At 39.9% G+C, this 19,532-nt stretch overlaps 1 protein-coding gene across 4 annotated transcripts in view; it reads right to left on the bottom strand.

The window, feature by feature from the left end:
- Nucleotides 1-19,193, bottom strand: part of col11a1a (collagen, type XI, alpha 1a) — a 69,466-nt gene extending 50,273 nt beyond the window's left edge. The window contains exons 1-9 of one of the 4 annotated variants that reach the window (XM_087846007.1): nt 18,809-19,193; nt 14,188-14,352; nt 13,637-13,850; nt 11,242-11,404; nt 4,691-4,813; nt 3,302-3,394; nt 2,432-2,593; nt 2,115-2,213; nt 443-727 (exon numbers count right to left, since the gene is read on the bottom strand). In XM_087846007.1, the coding sequence (XP_087702133.1) occupies nt 443-727; nt 2,115-2,213; nt 2,432-2,593; nt 3,302-3,394; nt 4,691-4,813; nt 11,242-11,404; nt 13,637-13,850; nt 14,188-14,352; nt 18,809-18,923 (1,419 nt within the window). In that variant the 5' untranslated portion in view covers nt 18,924-19,193. The remainder of the gene's footprint in view (nt 1-442; nt 728-2,114; nt 2,214-2,431; nt 2,594-3,301; nt 3,395-4,690; nt 4,814-11,241; nt 11,405-13,636; nt 13,851-14,187; nt 14,353-18,808) is intronic. The other 3 variants (XM_087846004.1, XM_087846005.1, XM_087846006.1) reach the window with 3 other exon arrangements.
- Nucleotides 19,194-19,532: the final 339 nt, after the last annotated feature.

The raw sequence follows: 19,532 nt of genomic DNA, 5'->3' as shown, positions 1-19,532 counted from the left end.
ATAGGCTAATTGCAGTCCACAGTGAGACGAGCAGAGAGAGGGATCACAGCCAGCTGCTGAAAGATGAGTGGGTAGGGAGGTGCAATAGGCCTTGTTTGGTATCAGTGGGTGTAGGCTGGGTCAACACACACTGATTAAAAGATGTGTATGGAATAAGTGTCTGTGCTATGTTAAATAGAAATCCACCTTAATAACAAAAACTATAGCGAAATAGATGCATGCATAGTCCCCATGACCGCTGAATCACCAGACACACACTGTTGAAACAGCAGCAGATCACCTGATTCCACACTTAACATGTCAATGACGCATTTCCCATGCCAAGCAACGAACAAAGAAGACGTGCACTGAAGGACTAAGTGAAACCACGACACACAGAGTCTCTAATGCATGCTGTTCATGCGCACACCCGTCAGTCACCAGGTCCGGGTGTGATACTTACAGTACTTTCCGAAACATCGGTTTCAGCAGCAACCCCAGGCCCCACCTCATCATCGTAGGTCGCCTCAGGTTTAGGCAGGGCTGTGCCATACTCATCATACGCCCCATAATCATACAACCTGCTGTCAACCTCGCCCAAGTCATACTGGTTTAGGTCATACTCCTTAAAGTCATATGCGTCCGCACCAGTATCCAAGGTGTCCTGTGCTTCTGCAACAACGGTGGGCTCTGGAGCAACGTGAGTGGCCTCTGTGACATATGCACCGACAACATCCTCCTCCACAGCCTTTCATGTGTTAACCAAGCCAAGGGGGTGGGGGTAATAGTGAGCAACCAAGGAAATGACAATGTTAGTTAAGCGACTGAGGTAAAATAATCCATTTTAAGATGTTATTAAAGAAAATTGCAAGTTCATTCAACAGGAAATGCAGAAAAGAAAAGAAATGGTAACACTTCACTTATTTTGAATACCATATTGTCAATCTTAGATTATCTTTAATGTGAGAAAAACAACTACACTCTTTTCACTCTTCAATATATCACTCCATTTCAGCCAAGTACTGTGATATATGTATTTCAAGGAATAAATAAAGTGTTACCATGATAACAAAACATAATCATTATCAGTTTGGCAATCATAGATATAAAGAAAGTGCTTGATGTTATCCGAGCCTGCTTTTCTCTCTCATCGTATGGCCGTTCTGTAAATGGCATACTGATGCAAAAAGCAAAGAAAGGCTCAAACAGATGTCACTAAAGACATCAGCAACTTGCAAAAACATCAAATTATTTGAAGTGAAGTAACTGAAACGCAAATAAAATCAAAATTAGCAAATCAATTTCTATTAAAATGTTTTAGCCACAGCGATTTTCACCACAACCACAATCACCTGGCACAATAGTGCTTTTCAAACACAGTGGTGATTGCTGTGGATTTAGTTCTAGAGCAAGACAAAGTGGATGCAATTACACTTGCTGTGGACATTTAGTCAAATTAGGTGTTCAAAATAGCTCGAATAATCACATCAACTTTGTCAAAAACTGCAGTATACAATGCACAGTCATAGCTGGCTGTGAGAGTTAAGCCTTTTGATCATAGTTCTTTTCAAGGTAATAAGAACAAATAGTGACCAACACAAGGCTCATGTTGTGATGGACAACAGGAAATTTTGTATTTTGTTTAGCAGATAATCTCTGCTAAATAATATTTACAATCAGTATTTTTGGATGACACAGCTTTTGCCATACAAACACACACACACACATATGTATATATATATATATATATATATACACACACACACGTATATATACACGAGCTAACCAAGCTAACCCATTGACGCCTTGCAGCCCCGTGAACGGGGCAATCCGCGTTAACTCACTAATGGAGATTTTCCGCATTAATGCGGTTACAGCGTTAACGTAATTTTTATGAGATTAACACTGACAGCACTAATATATATGTATATATATGTTTGTGTGTGTTTGTGTGTGTGTATTTTTGTTTTTAAGCATTTAAAATTATCCTCTGTCCATCAGTTCAAAGGTCAAAAGACAGAGATTCACTGACTTGAATCTCCATGTCTTTGTCATATCATACCAGGCACTTCCTTGGGTAAAATCCTGGTTCATACTCCCCAAAATAACTAACACAGAAGTGAGTTGAAAATTACCTCATAGGGTCCACTCGTGGCAAAGGGGGACTGAGTGTGAGTACCATCTACAGTTCCGTAGTCAATGTCTGTATTGTAATCTCCTTCTAAATTGTTTATCTGAGTCATGTTGAAAAAAGCAAAGAAGAATAAAGGTTAGCATAAAAGCTCAGACTACAGGTTATTTGCTGAGGTCTTCTCAAGCTGACTGAAGTCGCTGCTACCTCTACACTGAGAAGGTTAGCGAGGCTGAAATCTGCCATCACAGATTTTCCCTTCAGAATTCAGGGCGGGAAGATCTTGATGGGATGTTCTCTAATCTCGAAATGAATTTTTACCCTAATATCGCCTCGGTGTTGCTCCGGTGCTGTAGCCTGGTAGCCAGGCATCTGACGTTTCTTCTTAGTAGAATACTTTTTAGCTTTTAAGGGCTTGGGCTTAGTTTTACTGGGGGGCTTTCTGGTCATCTTCTTTTTCGAGGACAGACTACGTTTCTTTCTCTGGAAGAGGTGACGGTGATAAATAATACCAAACATGGAACATCCGAAAATGGAAATGATTTGAAGCCACAGTCCTTGATTGATGTACAGTATTTTTTCAATACAATTGCCAGTGTTTCCAGAAGCAGCTGGATACACAGTACTTGGTCTGCACGTATCACTTTACATATTGTTCATGCAGATCAACTAAAAAGGGCTGCAACTGGAGCCCTGATGATGTTAATACTACTGCGTGACAGTTGGGTAGAACAGGGTGCTGTACAACAATCAAGGACTGAGCTGTTCATGTGACACACAGGAATGATTTTAGGACACAGTCAGGCACAAGCGCACAAAAAACAAATAAATAAATGCATAGATATGAAATCCACAGAAGAGTACAGAGTTGCTGATATTCCACAGTGTATACAGTACTTTCAAAGATATGCTGGAAATTCACTTAAAGCAGATGGCATTCCAAGAGAAGGCTGTAGACAGACAAGACAGGACTAGCACACTGTGTATGTTTGCATCCACATTCAAATTTACACCTGCAGTACTGCACACTAAGGGCATGATCTCAATATTTTAATGTCGCAGGGCAAGTCGACCTTTTTAGCTTTGACATGAATGTAAACATAACAGTGGGACACGGAGACAATACACGAAAGAACCAAAATCTAAATGAGACAGCACAAAAACATCTTGTCCTTCGCTTTTTCTATTTACCTGCGGCTCAAAATCATCATAGGTTGGACTGGTTTCTGTCGTTCCCTCTGAATACTCATCAAACGAAGTGTAATCTAAATCATCAGTAGTGTACTGGAGAGGATAACAGAGGAGGGAATAGAGGTTTTTGTGTTAGCAACAGCAAGACACATCTTCTTTCAACTTCTTTCATCAAGAAGATCACACATAATATAAATCAGCTTCATCATGCGATGTGTTTAAACAGCAATCAGTTAGAAAATATGCTTGAGGTAAGGTGTTGACAGTTCAACTACATTAAGCATTATTTGAACTGCTACAAGACACAGAATGTAATCCAATGTTATATTCCATTATAGTGTATGCATGAAAATTAAATGTATATTTTATAGCTAATATTTTTTGATGATGGTCTCTTCAAATAACAAAGTGTTGCTAAATTAAATAGTAGTTTTATTTTAGGCATTTCAGGGACATCGTAATAGAAATTTCTCACTGAAGTCATGTAAATTATACACGACAGGACTTCTAAGTTCAGCTGGAATACCTGGTCTGATTAAAAAAAAATAAAAGTGGACCTATTATATAGCAGCTCCTTATTAAGGAGTGATGGTGACTTTTGAACTTTAATTTGCAGTCTCAACATAATGCCTTGGTTAAATGATTAAAATATTAAGGCAGGTATAATTTCTTTTAGCAGTTACTAATTGATCAAATATAGGTAGATCACACTTATATTGGCCCTTAAGGTACAAATACACCTTCCAGGACTTCGCTGATTAAAATGTGGCCAGATGTACAGCAGCTTCTGACATGACTGTGTATTCACCAATGAATAATCAATAGTGCAATTTATGGCATCTTTCTGAGTATGTGAAAAAATAAAGGGCAGGTTTTGGACAGCTCCAGATAACCGAGAATTCATGGATGTGTTGGATAAATATATCTGTATTGTACGGAACACAAATGGAAAATCAGCCAATCAGTACTCTTTTACTCCTTATTCGTATAGTCTGCAACAAAAATACAACATTGTAGCAGTAGCAGTTTTAGTCATGATTATTAAATCCTAACAGCTTTGCATGTCTGTCGGTTTGTCAGCATGCATCACTCTAGTGCAAATGATGAACTGATTCACCAGGATCATAAACCTTTAGGTTTGTGAAACAGTGAAAGATCAAGTCAGTGGGCTTTCCTAAGGAACTTGTCAAAGCATTGCACTTTACCCTGGGGAGTATTTCCCAATATCGAATTAATTTTAATACATTAAGATATAAAAAGAAGGGTAATTAAGGCTTTAAAACATCTAAGCCCCTCCTCTGTCACAGTTTAGTTTATATTCCTATTTTTATGTTAGTTTTTATGGTTGATTTGTGGAATCTCCACCACCCTCCCTGGTGGTTGCCTGACCTCTTCTGGCTCCTGTGCCTGCAAAGAATCGCTGAGGGCAGTGTCACAGTCTGGGCTGTAATGTTCACAGTAGTCATATGCTGCTTTGGGATCATCTACAATCAGAAGCTGCTGGATGTCCCCCTGCAGAAAACAGAAAAACAGAAAAAATAAGCAAATTTCTACCACACATGAACTTCTTTGCCAGCTTTAAAAATATACAGTAAACATCTGAAATCCTTATTTTGTTGCATGTTAATTTGCATGAATATTACGAGTACTGACAACTCCCTAAAGGATTATGAAACCTGATCACTACCTCCCTGACAAGGCAATGCTGTACCCAGGCCTACTGGCATGAGGGTCATGCCTCATCTTGCTCACAGACTCACACGACATCCACACACACTGTGTAAAGTGGAATAAATGAAAATCTTAAATTATAGATACTTATAGAGTCTGGCAGAGTAGAGTCTTGTATGATTAAACAGCTTGAAGCACAGACCACAGAGTCCACACTGACAAGGTGCAGGGAGGAAACTGAGTTCAGACACTGGGAAATTATTGTTATCAGCACTGGGTTTTACCTCAGGAAAAATAAATAAATGAGTATCATCAAGACACAAGAAACACCTGGTGTAGTCGTGTGTTTTACTATTAATATAAAAGACTTTATACTCAGTACAACAACTGTAGTGAATATATAAGAAAATGAAATGCAAACAATCCTGGCAATGCAGTATTTCTGTTTTTATCCCACATATGCCTTATCACATGTGCACAGGGAATGGTTTTGATCATTTAATTCTAACTTCATATCCTGCCACAGCACATAGCTTTTTTACGCCACTTCAAAAAATAAAAAATATATTTGCCAAAAATGTTGGCTACGTAAAAAGCAAACACAAGAATCTTTGTTTCCCCTCGAATCCTTGTTCACAAGTCAGCCAGCTATCTGACTCAAACTCAGTATTTTCTGATTTGCCTACCAAACCCACAAGACGACATGTTTACCCATAAAGTCGATTGTAGTAAGTGTCGAAAGGCAATTGTGTTACAGCTCAGCTGACCACTAAATAAAGACAACCAATTAAGCAAAATTTGTATTGCACCCAGTTTTGAGTTCCTAAAACACAAACAAGGGTAGATTTCAGACATGGTTTATGAATGTTTACTGTGTGACCGGATACCGCAACGCTTGACACCACTCCAGCACTGCCAAGCCCTTGGTCTTATAGCCAAATCAAACAGTTTTTTTCTTTGGCGTGTAGAACTGCTCGAACTGAGTCTCTGCAGACCGGCTTTGTGCATCTACACGCTACACCACCACTGAACCAATGGCTGGGTGAGGGGTGTTGGACATGAGGCAGCTCACAGGTACAATCCCAACATATCTGTGTCAGCAGAGGCACTATAGGTTGAAGAGTAGAACAGAGTATTGGAAGTCAGACAGAAGAGGAATCAAGCAAGCTGAAACTTGGCAGGAGAATGTGTTTGTGTGTCTGTGTGCACGTTTGTGTGTGTGCATGCATGAACTCTCCTTTTGTTAAAAAAACAGATCTATGGATCCTTGACATGTACCTCAGAATAAACATCAATGTGTTAGGGCTTGCTCCGTGTATAAGTATGTATGTTTGACTGCATCACTTTGGCAGTCCAGAGAATCCTGCCTATGTCTCTGAATGTAGGAATGCATTTGTAACAATTAAACCTCATACTGTCAGTCAGTTTAAAGTTAAACACACTGCATCTGCACACAAAAGTCTATCTGATGTACCATAGAAAGCATCTTCTCTGTCTCTGGTTCTTCTAGCGACTGCAGTTGCTCCATTCCTTAGACTGCCAAACATCTGATCTTATCTGTCATGCCTAATTCAAACTTTCTGTTTTATTAGGCCAGTCACAACATTTCTGCTCATGCCAAGTCATTACACTACATATATTACATTTTAGTAGCCACACTCTTGGATCGCACAGTGGGACAATTAAATAGCTGTACCCACAATGTCTGAAAGATACCACACAACTACGCTTTTAGTAACCACTCAGTACCAAGGTCCAGTCTCTTCCCTCTAAGGACACAAATGGAGACAAACAATAGCAACAAAATGCCAGCCACAGAGCCCAAACACACATTTATAAAGCTTAAGGGTGATGTCTTTTTGTTTAGTTTGATTTAACATACCTGTCTGTGTATACATTTACAAATAAAAAATTAACTTGTGTTATCAGTTGAAGACATTTGCCACATTGTTCATTAAATCTAAATTTTACTTGTATAATGATCATTGGACAGCTATAAATCAAGCCTGGAAAGAGATTCGTGAGTGCCTCAATCCAAGTGTTTTGGGGGAGGGGACTCAATAAAAAAAAGGGTAAGATCAAGCTTTCCCCTGAATCAAGCTGACATGTATTACCTCACATGTGTCACCATAAGACCAACAGTGAATGCTTGAACCCTGCTTTGAGTCAGCTGTAATTAGTCCACGTCTGAGAACCACCCGTCTGCACACAAATAGGTTGTGGAGACATGGTGTTCTCACTCAAAACCAGCTCAGCACAATTAGTAAACTTCTGACTGCATCATGGCCAACATATTCAACAATAGTTGTAATTAGAAAAAAAATGATCAAAGACGGGCATTCACAATCAACAACACCAATAAAGTTTTAATAGATAAAAACATTTTTAATTAAATGTAAGATTTTATTCTTGGAGACTGCTGGGATGATAAATGTTGAAGCAAATCTATATGAATCATCTCACCATCAATATACCTGCCAAGTTCTTTCATCTCTCAGGTATAAACCGAAATCCCACAGACTGCTTCTTCCTTTAACGGTTCATTAAAATGTCTTTCCAGTAAATAACAAGGCTGCTGCAGACCTGCATTACAAACAAGAGCCAAACCACAAAACCAAGACAAGGTAAGAGAGAAACTAATATTAAATCTGGAAAGTAACACCATGAGGGCTCCAGAGACAGACGGGGATTTAGAGAGAGCAGCTGGGATGGTAAAAGATGTTTTGTACTGGGAAACACCTGGGAAGAGTTACACCACAGTTCTAAGCCTGTCTTCTAATGTGGGCTGCTGAGAAGAAAAGGGGTGAAAAAAAGCCAAAGCAACTTGGAGTAAAGCCAGAACTCCAAAATATGCCCCCCCCTGGCTAAAGAATACCTCTGTGCAGCATGGAAGCAAGCGCATGAGGTTATACATTAATGACTGCACTGTTAGAGGTCAATAAGAAAAGAGGGGGCATGGATAAGAGCAGTGGGACTAAGATCAACAGCTGATACTTGTCAGTACTTGTAGAAATCAGTTTGCTACTCTATACCTGCTTTATCCACTGTTGTGAAGCATCCCATGCTACCAAAATAGTAAAGTTATGTAATGCCTTTGAAAAAAATCCACTTTCACAAAGGGCTTTGCCAAAGAAGTTACAGCAAAATACAAGACTAAGAAACGGAGATGCACTGATCAACCAGCCAGGGACCACAATCAACTGATTTTCAAATTGTTCAAGCTGGTCTGTTTCAGGCATGCGCAACATCCACACGTGTGCACGCTCACAGCACTCACAGCCACATGCTAACATGTCGTTAGCATGGAAGCTCTTCACTGTGTGTGCAGACACAAAGTTTGCCAAGGTAAACCGCATCTGTTGTCACAAAAACAAATACAATAACAAATGTAATCAGACACTTAAATCACCCTCACCCACACATCCAATGGATCTGTTAAAGAAGCTAACAAGGGAAAAGTAACTAAAATTAAAGCTATGCTAATTTTAGTTAATCAGGATACGCAGGGTCAAAGCAGTTACGAAGAACATTATTATAATTTTCAAATAAATTTACCAGTTCTTACATTATTCTCTGAAACATGTCTTTGTTTTTTTCACGAATCGTTGTTAACGTGTACTAGTTAAGTCAAGGAGTTGCTAATAAAAAGTTATGTTTGTTTTTTTGGAAAAATTGCATCTGTCTTATACTTTATGTAGCACAAAGTGACAGAAATAAACCTGGAAAATAATCATATTTGTGATCTGCAAAGGGCAAATTCTGCCATATATCTTTTTTTTACATTCTACCTCATCCTAACCACAAGGCAACTTAGGATATAAATAAACATGGAAGAGGTCCAGGGTTACAGCCACGCATAGTAACATTGTTGGAATCGAGAGGTAACATCTATTTTTTGAACCATTAGCATGCAACAATGTCACCTTTTCTGTGACAGTTAGCTATTTGTTTGTTTGTTTTTCTCAGTTAAAATCCTACTACAAGTTCTAAATACAGAGGCAAGTTATCACTGGCCAAATTTATCATCAGCATGTGTCCTTTGACATCCTGTAGCCAAAGGCAACATACCTTCAAGTCTAACCACAGTCAGCTGTAATTAGACAGCCTCATACAACAGTTACAACAATATGTGATTTATAATCCTAGTAAACACTAGAAAGGTAAGTATGTGCAAGTAAGAAAAAGAACTCAAAAGGCAAAGTGATATATCAGTGCATTTATACATATATATGTGTGTGTGTGTATGTGTGTGTGTTTTCACCAGGCATGAATAGACAGTCTCGTTTAGCACAGTAGGGAGGCCTCAACCTAGGGAGGATACAGTGGGAGGAGGGGGTGGTGAGCACGGGTGAGTATGCAGGGAGGGGAGGAGATGAGGAACTAAGAAGGCCTGAAGGCTCAATGAAAGACTCCCATTCATCTAAGCCAGATCCCTTTGCCATGGTGGTCGCCTCAAACCTGAGGCAGGTACTGCATGAATAGACATTTATGAAAAATGCAGGTGAAGTTGGGAAAATAAATTCCAAAATTTGGGTAAAGAAACACATAACAGCAATGTGTGCTATCTAACCCTATAAATCAAACACTACTCATTTAACAGAGAAATAAAACTTTTGGACAAACTGACAATTTTGTATTTCTTACATTTCAAAACTTTTTTTTTTAAATTTTCTTATACATAGTTATATTTTTACCAGGTCAAATCTCATATAACTCGAGCAATGACCAATTTTACAAAAAAAAAGATCAAAACATCAGGGGGAGGTCTAACATCATCTCTCATTATAAAAACAATTGGCATGAATGCAAAAGGTCGAGGTATTTCCTTCCCCTCTACTGTACATCCCAGCATGCAATGGACATTGAGGATATCTGAAGAGCGCAAGGACAGAGAACAGACAGGAGACCTGTTCCAAAAACTACACAGAGAAGATCCTGTTAGGTGACTTATGGCTCATATTTTCAGCCCTTCCACTGCCAGCCTCTGACTAGACACACTGTTTGATACAAACATGGGCCTCAGTGCCCCCCATAAATCTAATCAAAACTGACAGGATATGTGAAAGCAAATCTGCTTATAAACGTTTAAAAAATAGTACAACAAATAGGAATAAGTCAACCATCATATATCATAAACTACAATCTGGTTTTGTCAGCTGATAAACATTTTTTAGATGTTTTTAGAAAGATTATTCACTTGAGATGAACAATCCTTTTTTAAGGGGCTCTCACAAAAATAATCAGGATATACAACATAAAAAGCAAAATAATGCTTTATAAACTTAAAAGGATAAACAAACATGTTCTCATAATACAAAGTGGTGTGAGTGTTTGTGCTGTCTATGTCTTTGTGTCTGATTTGAGTTTTTAAAGGTCTTTAATGTTGGATTTATATATTAGACACTGATGTCTTTGTTTTATCTTTTCTCATCTTTGTGGAATATATTAAAATACATAAGTTAATCATCCACATAAATATATGCTTTAATATGCACCTGCAATGGTTGGGGGCAAGACCAGGTTTTTTAAATAAAAGTAAAAGAAGGCAGTAAATCTAGTCTGTACCACTTAGGCAAACCTCAGTCCAAAATAGTTCCCATGCAGCCTCCCAGTGACCTTTATGTTTGACCATAAATATCATGACAATTCAGCCTCTGTTTGTCATTATTTACGTCTGCCTGACCCACTGCCACCATCAACCTCTGGATGACCTGTGCCTCAAAGCAGAACAAACATCACACTGAACGAACAAATGGTAACAAACCCGAACTCCCAGACAGTTACTCATACAGTCTGGGAGTTTGAAGCAGAACAAAGCAGATTTGTATTCGATTTATATTCAATATCCCTTAGTTACGGAAAATTCTTCTGTGGGAAGATCAAATAAAACAGCAAATGTTAAAGTTGCCACAAAGTAGCTTTACTAAAAATGAGAAGCGACAAAGCTCAAACGGTCTCAGATATCTCATATCTGATACGCATGTTGTCAGGATCACAAGGATCTGTGTCAGCGCGATTTAAACTATAACCTACTAAACAATGCACTTTCAAAACTGGGTAGACAGTAAACACTCTTTCAAATTAAACAGGGGAAAAATGCATTTAATACACACAGTAATGGATTAAACTTCTACTTTTTCAGTCACAGATGGCAGATGCATGGTTCCTAAACAATGTGCCAAAATACAAAGCAAAGGTGTCAAAATGCAGATTAAACAACTCAATCACAAGCGCTGTACATATGCAATCCACCATGTTGACAACCTTACCTGGAAACCCTCATGATCCAGTATCCTGGTGCCGAACACAGTAATGCCATTGGTGCTGACGGAGGCATGGTCACTCCTGGGGAGGTTTTTGGTGACCTTGTTCTTACAGTCTACAATGATAGTGGCCACTTTCTTCTCCACACTGATGGCTACACGATGCCACCTAATCAAGGACACACACAAGGAGAAAAGCAATAAATGAAAAAAAGGAAACATCTATAAAGTTCAATAAGTTAACTGTTTGTTATTTAATCATTTTGAAATGTTGTTGCATGTTGTTGCGGTGGGAATTCTCACATAATAAAAAGGCCTTGGCACAGCAGATAGCTGCTAAAAAATATTATTATAGGTGTCAAGTAAAAATTAGGATATGTAATTTTATTTAATTTAATCATAATCTAAAACAACATCAGCACTTTAAGAGTATGTTTAACTTTGACTGCTTCACAACACAACTCAAGGAGAAAGACAGTCACAATACTCATTACAATACATGCTCCAGTGTTTATGGTATATTTTGATCGACAACCGCCATCGATGCAATGGGTTAACTGGGGTCACACGTGAGTCTGACACCTTCCTTGCCTCTGCACCATTTGCGCTGCACTTGAGGGCTATTGCATACCAGGCAGCACTGGACCACATTCTTGCCCCCACACTTTGGCCCTGTTTAACACGGGATTACACTCATTAAACTCCAAACTTAATCCTCCTTCTGGGTTACTTAGCATGACAGACGTTGTGAACATTGTGGAAAGTGTGTGTCAGGATCCAGGAAGGCTTGCCTTGCCAGAGCAGGAGACAGACAGTCAAAACATTGTTCACAGGTGGAAGATGAGACCTGACAACATCTTAACTTAAGATAGCAATCAAAGACCTTTTTTTTTTTATCACAGATATAACTGTTTCTGATAATTCATTTATCTGCGTGGTTAATTGTGTTACCAAATGTGAAAATGTGTCTTTGAATATCAGCTAAGTCACACAGACACATTCCAGGGCAGGAAATGGAGCTTGGAGAAAAATAAATGTGCAACACTCTCTGGGATAAGCACTACGGCACAAAGGACTATTTGTCACCTTATATGGCAGAAAAGCAAATGTTGACTTCAGTCAGTTTTCTCGGACTTTAAGTGCATATTGATCGGAGGGGTAAGATTATATTTGAAATAGCATATTATTATATAAATCATATTTAAAAAGTGTAATTTTGGCAAAACTAAGTTGCATCATATCTTAACCCTTTTTCTAAATAAAAGAATGCTCCTTTTTACCTCATTAATAGCAGATCATTGTACCTCCCTATTCAGCCTGAGTGTCTGCTTGCTAGTAGCAATGAATCCATCCATGCATGCAGCTATAGCCACTGAAGTTTTAAACAAGACAGTGAGCTGGAAAGTCCTCCACAAAAAACAGTGCACTCTCTAACAAAGCAAAGGCACATAATGGACAAAACCGCCTACAAGACTAGCACAAAGCCGGCTCAGAGTATCTTTCATTTGCTGAAAAATGCTCACGAAGCAGCATTATTGCTGACTTTTCAAGGATTTGTCAAGCTTATTTCTATTATGATAACAGCATATATACTAGAACTCATCTTAAGCCAATTTAGAGCACAAAAATATTGTGACCGGGTTCTGACTTCCTTCTAAAGTTCAGCATGTTCAGCAAGTGCAAAATCCTTTAATAACACTGGAAGAAACTTTAAAGCACAGCATCCTTTCTGATTATTTATCCCCAGCCTGTCCCTGCACATGGACTCTTGACAGTGACCTAAAAACTCCCACTGAGCATTTTGGGATTTTTGAACATGGGAGAAGATAATCAGGTTTATGCTAAATGTTAAGAGGCCTGCATTTCTGGTACTGCCCCTTGCCTCCGTCTCTAAAATAACAGAGGCAGTGAGTTCATAGATGAGGTCAGGTTGTCCATAGCAGTCCTGCTGTGCCCCAATAATCCAGTGTCTCTCTGTCTCTGACCTGTCTCTATGCCCACAGACCCCTGATGAGATGGCTAATCCGGTGATGAGCACCTGCAGCGCAACAAGGGGAAGATCTGGGTTGTTTTCTCACTTTTATTAAAAAGAACAAGTCAGTGGGAATCAGAAAATATTTAGCTTTACATGGTCATTAAACTATTTTTAGGCTGATTAAAATGGCATGATATTCAATGCATTATAGGAACGCATAGTCCAGCAAAACTGGCACCAATAAATAAATGCTGGATCACTTTGTTCAAAACTATTCAGTGCTGCAAAATGCCAACGCACTGGCATGTTTCCTTTGCCCCATGTTGCATTTTAACACCCTTCACTCTCCACACCCATTCCCTCTGAGCTCCTGTGGATGTGTTCGAATACGTGACTACGTGAGTGAATGTTCGAGATCTGACGTACTTTCCGTCAGCAAGGTTAAGACCATCAAACAGGGGGTATTCCTCTGGGACTGGCTTGCCATTATGATCCTCATACAGGAAGATAGGTGAGCGTCCAACCTCCACGCCCAGCTGCTGGACTCCTTGCTCGTTGTAAATGGACAGCAAGAAGGACTGGATGCCAGATTTGGGACGCACTGTGGCTAGGATGGAGAAATCCTCAGGAAAAACACCACCTGCATGGTCAAAACAGAAAAGTTAATGTGACTGAGATGACCTAATAAATAATATTTAATTTCGCCCAGCATCACTTTTCTTTTCAAAAGTAATAAATAACTACCAATAAATATTTTTAGTACGTTCTCAGTAAATACTCATTTTATCACAGTGAATTACTATAATAATAACACTATAATGATGCGACATTACTCGCTTTTAATTTTGGTAAAATATTAAGGCGCATGGAAATCTACACAAATCTGCATGATATGTTTTTCTTGTGCTCACCTAATGTCGTGATAAAAGCAGTCACTAGCAGTTTGCACATAGCAGTCTAAGGTTAAAGGTACTTACCAGGGAATAGCTGTGTGGTGGGGGCACTGATCTGGACCTCCTTGGCAACTCTGTAAGCTGTATCTGGCGTCGATGCTCTTCGGTTTGCGCAAAATCCTGTTGTTTTTGTCACTCCTTTGGGGTAATTTTCAAATGCTAATACTTTTAGGACATCCACTGGCTCTGCTGTTTAAAAGGCAAAGAAAACATCAGGTTATTGCAGCGATTTCTGTGGGCGACATGAAGGTGCGCTTCCTTTTCATAACCACCTCATGAACGATTCAGGTTGGAAACATAAAACGCAGTCCATCAAGATAGGATGCTAAAGTGAAGGTGCATTCTCAACAAAGTCCAAAGATATTAAGGGAACAATGATGAGTGTTGGGGCTTTTAACATTTTTTTTATATATAAATGAACATATCATTGTGCTTGTAAACAAATGCAGGGCACTAACAGGACTTCTACCTAATGTTAAATTAACTTTTTATAAATTATGGCTTTTTATCAAAAATATGTGTGTTATGCTGGTTAAATGTGGAGTTCAGTTTCTTACAATAAATAGTTAAATTAGGAAATGTGGCTTTGCCCAGGCTCTACAATCTCATCTGACAGGAAATGTCTAAGCCAAGCATACCAATGAACAATGCACCAACAGAATTCGAGCTCTATAACACCTGGATAGGTTTACCTTGATAAGACTCTTCAATCTGATGTGCTTTACATAAAGGAGCCTATGTGGGTGCAAATGGACTCCCATGGGAAAGCATTGTAATTATGCCTTCTATTCAGACCACTGTCTCATCATAAAACATTAGGTTGGGAAAACATCAACTGCAACATATACTGACCATTGGCCATACAGGCCATTAGCAGCTGGAAGATTTTTTTTCCTGTCCAAGGTCTGATAAAAATGTGAAATATTTGATGGATAAATTCAGCAAGTGTTATTTATAGACAAATGAGTTTAACTCCTGAATATGCTCAAATGACAGTTGCTCAGTTTACTCCATGAAGCAGACAGCGGTCTCTGAATAAATCAGGCAATACAACTGCAGACTGTTGGATGTAACAACACTAATGTGTTTTTCTGGAGCGGAAGTATGCCAAGGTGCCTGAAAGCATCAGTAAGCCTCTTCTGATCGCTCTCAAGCCGCTGTTATGGTTGGCATGTTGAGATCAAATAACTCTTGTATTTCTCTAACTTCTTGACACAAGAGGATGTTAAAAAAAGTCACTGATGTCGATCTCAACACTTTCTGGTTAACATTCCAGCAATCGCAAGAAAAAGCAAAGAAAGAGCATGTTTCATTCATTCAGAGAAGCATGTGCTCTGGGAACAAGCTCCTGTCTTAACATCTACAACTGAATACTGAATATGCCACTAGCAGCTCTCATACAGAAGGTTTGTATAAGATCATTAGATAGTCACAACAGGTCAAAATGCAAGCAGAGAGCTGATCTCCTTAAACTCGGTGCACTTTGAACTTTGAAATCTGAAGAAGTCACAAGCCCGTTCACAAACACCAACCGCTAATAGATCCCTCTAAGAAAAATCTGTGTTGGCTGATTAACTCACTCTCATTTCAACAAAACGCTCAAAGGAAGATAAGGCAAAGTATCTAAAAACATCTTAAATAAATGCGAAGTTGAGAGCAGTATCAGCCGTGACTGTGGGAATACCCTCACTAAGGACAACATGGTCATTTTTGTAGCTTGTGAGGATGAAGCAGCTACTTATTTTGGAGAGTGAACTGAGGAGCTTATTGTGAGTTCCCGCAGAGTTGCTTTCAGTTCAGACTCCAGGACTCATATGTTCCAGATGTGCCAATTTGGCCAGGCTACGACCCTCACACAATGGTGCTGTGAAAACGTCAATACTGGCCAATCCATCAAGGTGGCCAAATGAGTGTGCACAGATTTTAAAAGAGTGCATCTGATGAGCTGGTGTGTTTGCCCTCAAGGCTAAGTAAATAGGCCACATAGCTGTGAGAAGAACTCAGGATGGACCTTCCTTAGAGTGGAGGAGGAACCAGTACCTGAGCTGCTAAATACTCTGTTGCTTCATCACTCCTTGCGTGGATGATAATGCAAACTATAGAGAAAGAGGAGAATGGGAGGAGCAATATAAAGCTTTGTTGCCATAAGACATCAAAATGGACAGATTTAATTTATTTGTCATATTCACAAGTGTACATCATTGTAAACTGGATGTTCCAAAAGATATCATCATTCACATCTGAGGCCAAATACTCTCATCTCTAACTAAACTGTACATAATACTCCTATAATAAATCCCACACTCACTTTCTCATTTTCAGCATTTTTGTCTTTTTAAGGTAAAGAAATGTAAAATTGGCTGGTAAATAGAAGAGGACCTTTTCACCTGCAGCTCCCTGAGACTCGAATAACATCTTCAGAGTGTCTCTCTCCCTCTCTCTCTCTTTCTATATATATAGCCCCTCTCCCCCACTCTCCCTCTCTGCTTCCTTTAACTTCCACCACGCTGCCGGCTAAAACAAGACGGCTTTATGCTGCTGTCATACCAAAGAAACTTCACCGAGACCAACCCAGTTTTCAAATCATTTCCCCCCCACTCCTCTTCCTTCACTTTACTTTTCCTCACATTATCTCTTTTTACTGTATGCCTCCATATGGAAATATGGGTTTGTTTGCCCCATTGTGTTTAAATCTCTAAATGAACTGACAAACACTATAAATGTGTGACAGCTTCAGCAGACAAAGGTCCAGCAAGGAGCTGATTAGCTCTTGTTCACAGTTGGGCATTTTAAGGAGAAGACTGTGGAAATGCTAGCTTTGTCTGCTGGAATGCACATCTGAGCCTGCGCCCCAGGGGCTGAGAAAACGTGTCTGTACACTGCTAGATGGAGAGGGCACCCTGCAGGAACAGCTCCTACTGCCATAAAGAGCGCCGAAGAAATTAGGACCATAGAGCACAGAGTCTGCAGGAGGATATTTAAATTGTATAAAAATGTCTCTAGTTGTTTAGTTATTAAACGGTACATTTTCAATTTAGACCATAAATTCAGTAATTTTCATCAAATTTAACAGGTTCTGTAGTATTTTAACACAACAAATGATACCAAAATGCTGTGTGAAGTAGATAAATGCACAACAACGTAATCATGAACCCCTGCATTTGCACAACATCAAGTGAAACAATTAAACTGCATTTATTTCTTGTTTTGCAGAACACGCTTTCAGTCTACCACTGAAAACCCACTAGACAAACTGCAGGTATTGGATAAATATCACTATGAAGTTTATGTTTATCTCCAACAGCCGACAACTCTGTAAGGAGTCCTTACAGAGTTGTCGGCCAAGATGTGAGACCCATGTAATCCTGAACCATGTCACTTGTGGCTGTAATGGTAGGCTAGGCCCATACGCAGGTCTGCTCTTTGAAGGCTCTTAAATCATAGGGAAGCTCAACAAGGACCATCATCAAATAACTGCTCAATACTTAGAGAGGAAGCATTCCCACCACGGACACAACACAGCCTTGTCCTGCAGCTGACCAAACCTTTAAGTGCAAAGTTGGTGGGTGGCAAGGGGGAGGGGGGATGCACAGGCCAGTTTTTGGGCTTTGGTGTGGACCAGGGCAGTGTGGAGATAGGGTGAACCTGCATGACCACTTTTAGCACCCACACCGACAGATGATTTGCACTCTGCTCTGACAGGTCGGAGATCCACTGAGACCTTTCATAAAAGCGGATTTCATGAAACCATTGCTGCTGTTCCCCAAACCACAACTTTCACGTCAAAATGTTTGTGCCCAAGAACCTTCAATTAAATATCTTTCCACACGTTCACACGTTAGAATTTCACCCACTGTATACTGGCAATCAGATCACGGCCAAATTTAAACACCAATCCACTGCTGAATATATCTTCAGCCAGGCGTGAAGTAAAGAACTGCATTCTGATATGAGTGGTGCAGTTAAACAGTTGTAAGAAACAAGTGAACAAAGTCCAGGGTCCGACAAATGCCCAGTGCCATCTGGCTGGAAAAGCCCACCCTGCTAACCGTGTTCCAATCCACCTAGGGGACCACAGTCCAAACAAAGAGGTTTCTTTTTGCCCAAGTGAATCTTGCAAAAAAGAGAGAGAAAAAGCACCATGCTCTGTTTCCTGATCTTTATAAGTGCATACCAGCGGCTTAGGATGAATTTAATTAGGCCATGTGTTTCATATTTGCCGCAGACGCTTTTCATTCATGCGTAAAAGTAGCACGAGGTAAAATTTGCTTTAATTAACGGGATTTTGATCAACAAATACACGCATTTCAATCGATTCCTACCTGCGCCGCCTGTCTCAAAGTATTTAACGGTTCTCCTCACAGTGGCAGTAACAGGGCGCACCTTTGCTGTGTCTTTGGTTCGGCTTTCATCGGCTTCTAAATATGGGGCAATCTCACCTTATTGTGACTCGTTTGTTTGTGAAACGGGAAAACACGTCTAATTGCGATGCGAGCATAACGCTGCCTTCTCCAGGTAAGTATGTTACACCCCCACCCCCCAATCTCCATCATCAGTTACCTAGGTTTGCCATCCAGTCGGCGTTCCGTTCCCCTTTTCGGCAATACAAAGTTTATTAGAGGCGTTTGGGACCTAGTAATCTTACCTGCTCTGACATTAGCAGCCTGTAGAACCAAGGTTATAGTGATGAATCCGGTTACAGTGGAATCCATAAGCCACCTTTTCGTTTTCCACCTTGTGGACCACCTTTGCATCTCCATGGTCGCGCGCCCACAAGTGTATAAAACTTCTGGGCGACTTAAGTGATTTTTACTGACGTCCCTTCCACAATCCCAAGTAATGATAGATACTGTCCTACAAAAAAGCCATATGTGACGAATTTAAGCCTCTTCTCTCAGCCACAACGAGGCCCTGATCCTCCTGTACCGTGCCCAGCCTTCACAGTGAAGGTAGTCGGGCTTTATCCAAAACGCAAAGAGTGCAATCGGTACACTTGGTGCGTCCACGGACAGGAGGGCTGGGCGAGCTCCACAAACCAGAGCAAGGATTACAGGGAAATGACAAGTGAACCAGCCCCCGATTAGCAAATCACGGGGCTGGAAATTCTCCTTCGGGTCCACCCATTGGCTTTGTTGTGCGCCCCCCGAAGTCTCTTCAGAGCGCTTTTCATGAAAGAAAACTCTGACACAGCTCATAATGACCTGGGAAAACTGTGCAAGCAGGATGTTCGGTAACATTGATAATATCTACAGTTCACCAGAGACTACATAATTTGTTATCCACAATGTTTTCTTATACACCATTCAAAAATAATAGTAGTGAATTATAATGCACCAATGAATCAAACAAAAACACCAGCCAGTGCTAGA

Source organism: Neolamprologus brichardi, chromosome 9 (genome assembly GCF_056152115.1).
Source record: "Neolamprologus brichardi isolate AB-2024 chromosome 9, ASM5615211v1, whole genome shotgun sequence".
Lineage (NCBI taxonomy): Eukaryota > Metazoa > Chordata > Actinopteri > Cichliformes > Cichlidae > Neolamprologus > Neolamprologus brichardi.
The sequence above is the reverse complement of the archived record's forward strand: the minus strand, read 5'-3'. Positions and strand labels throughout refer to the sequence as shown.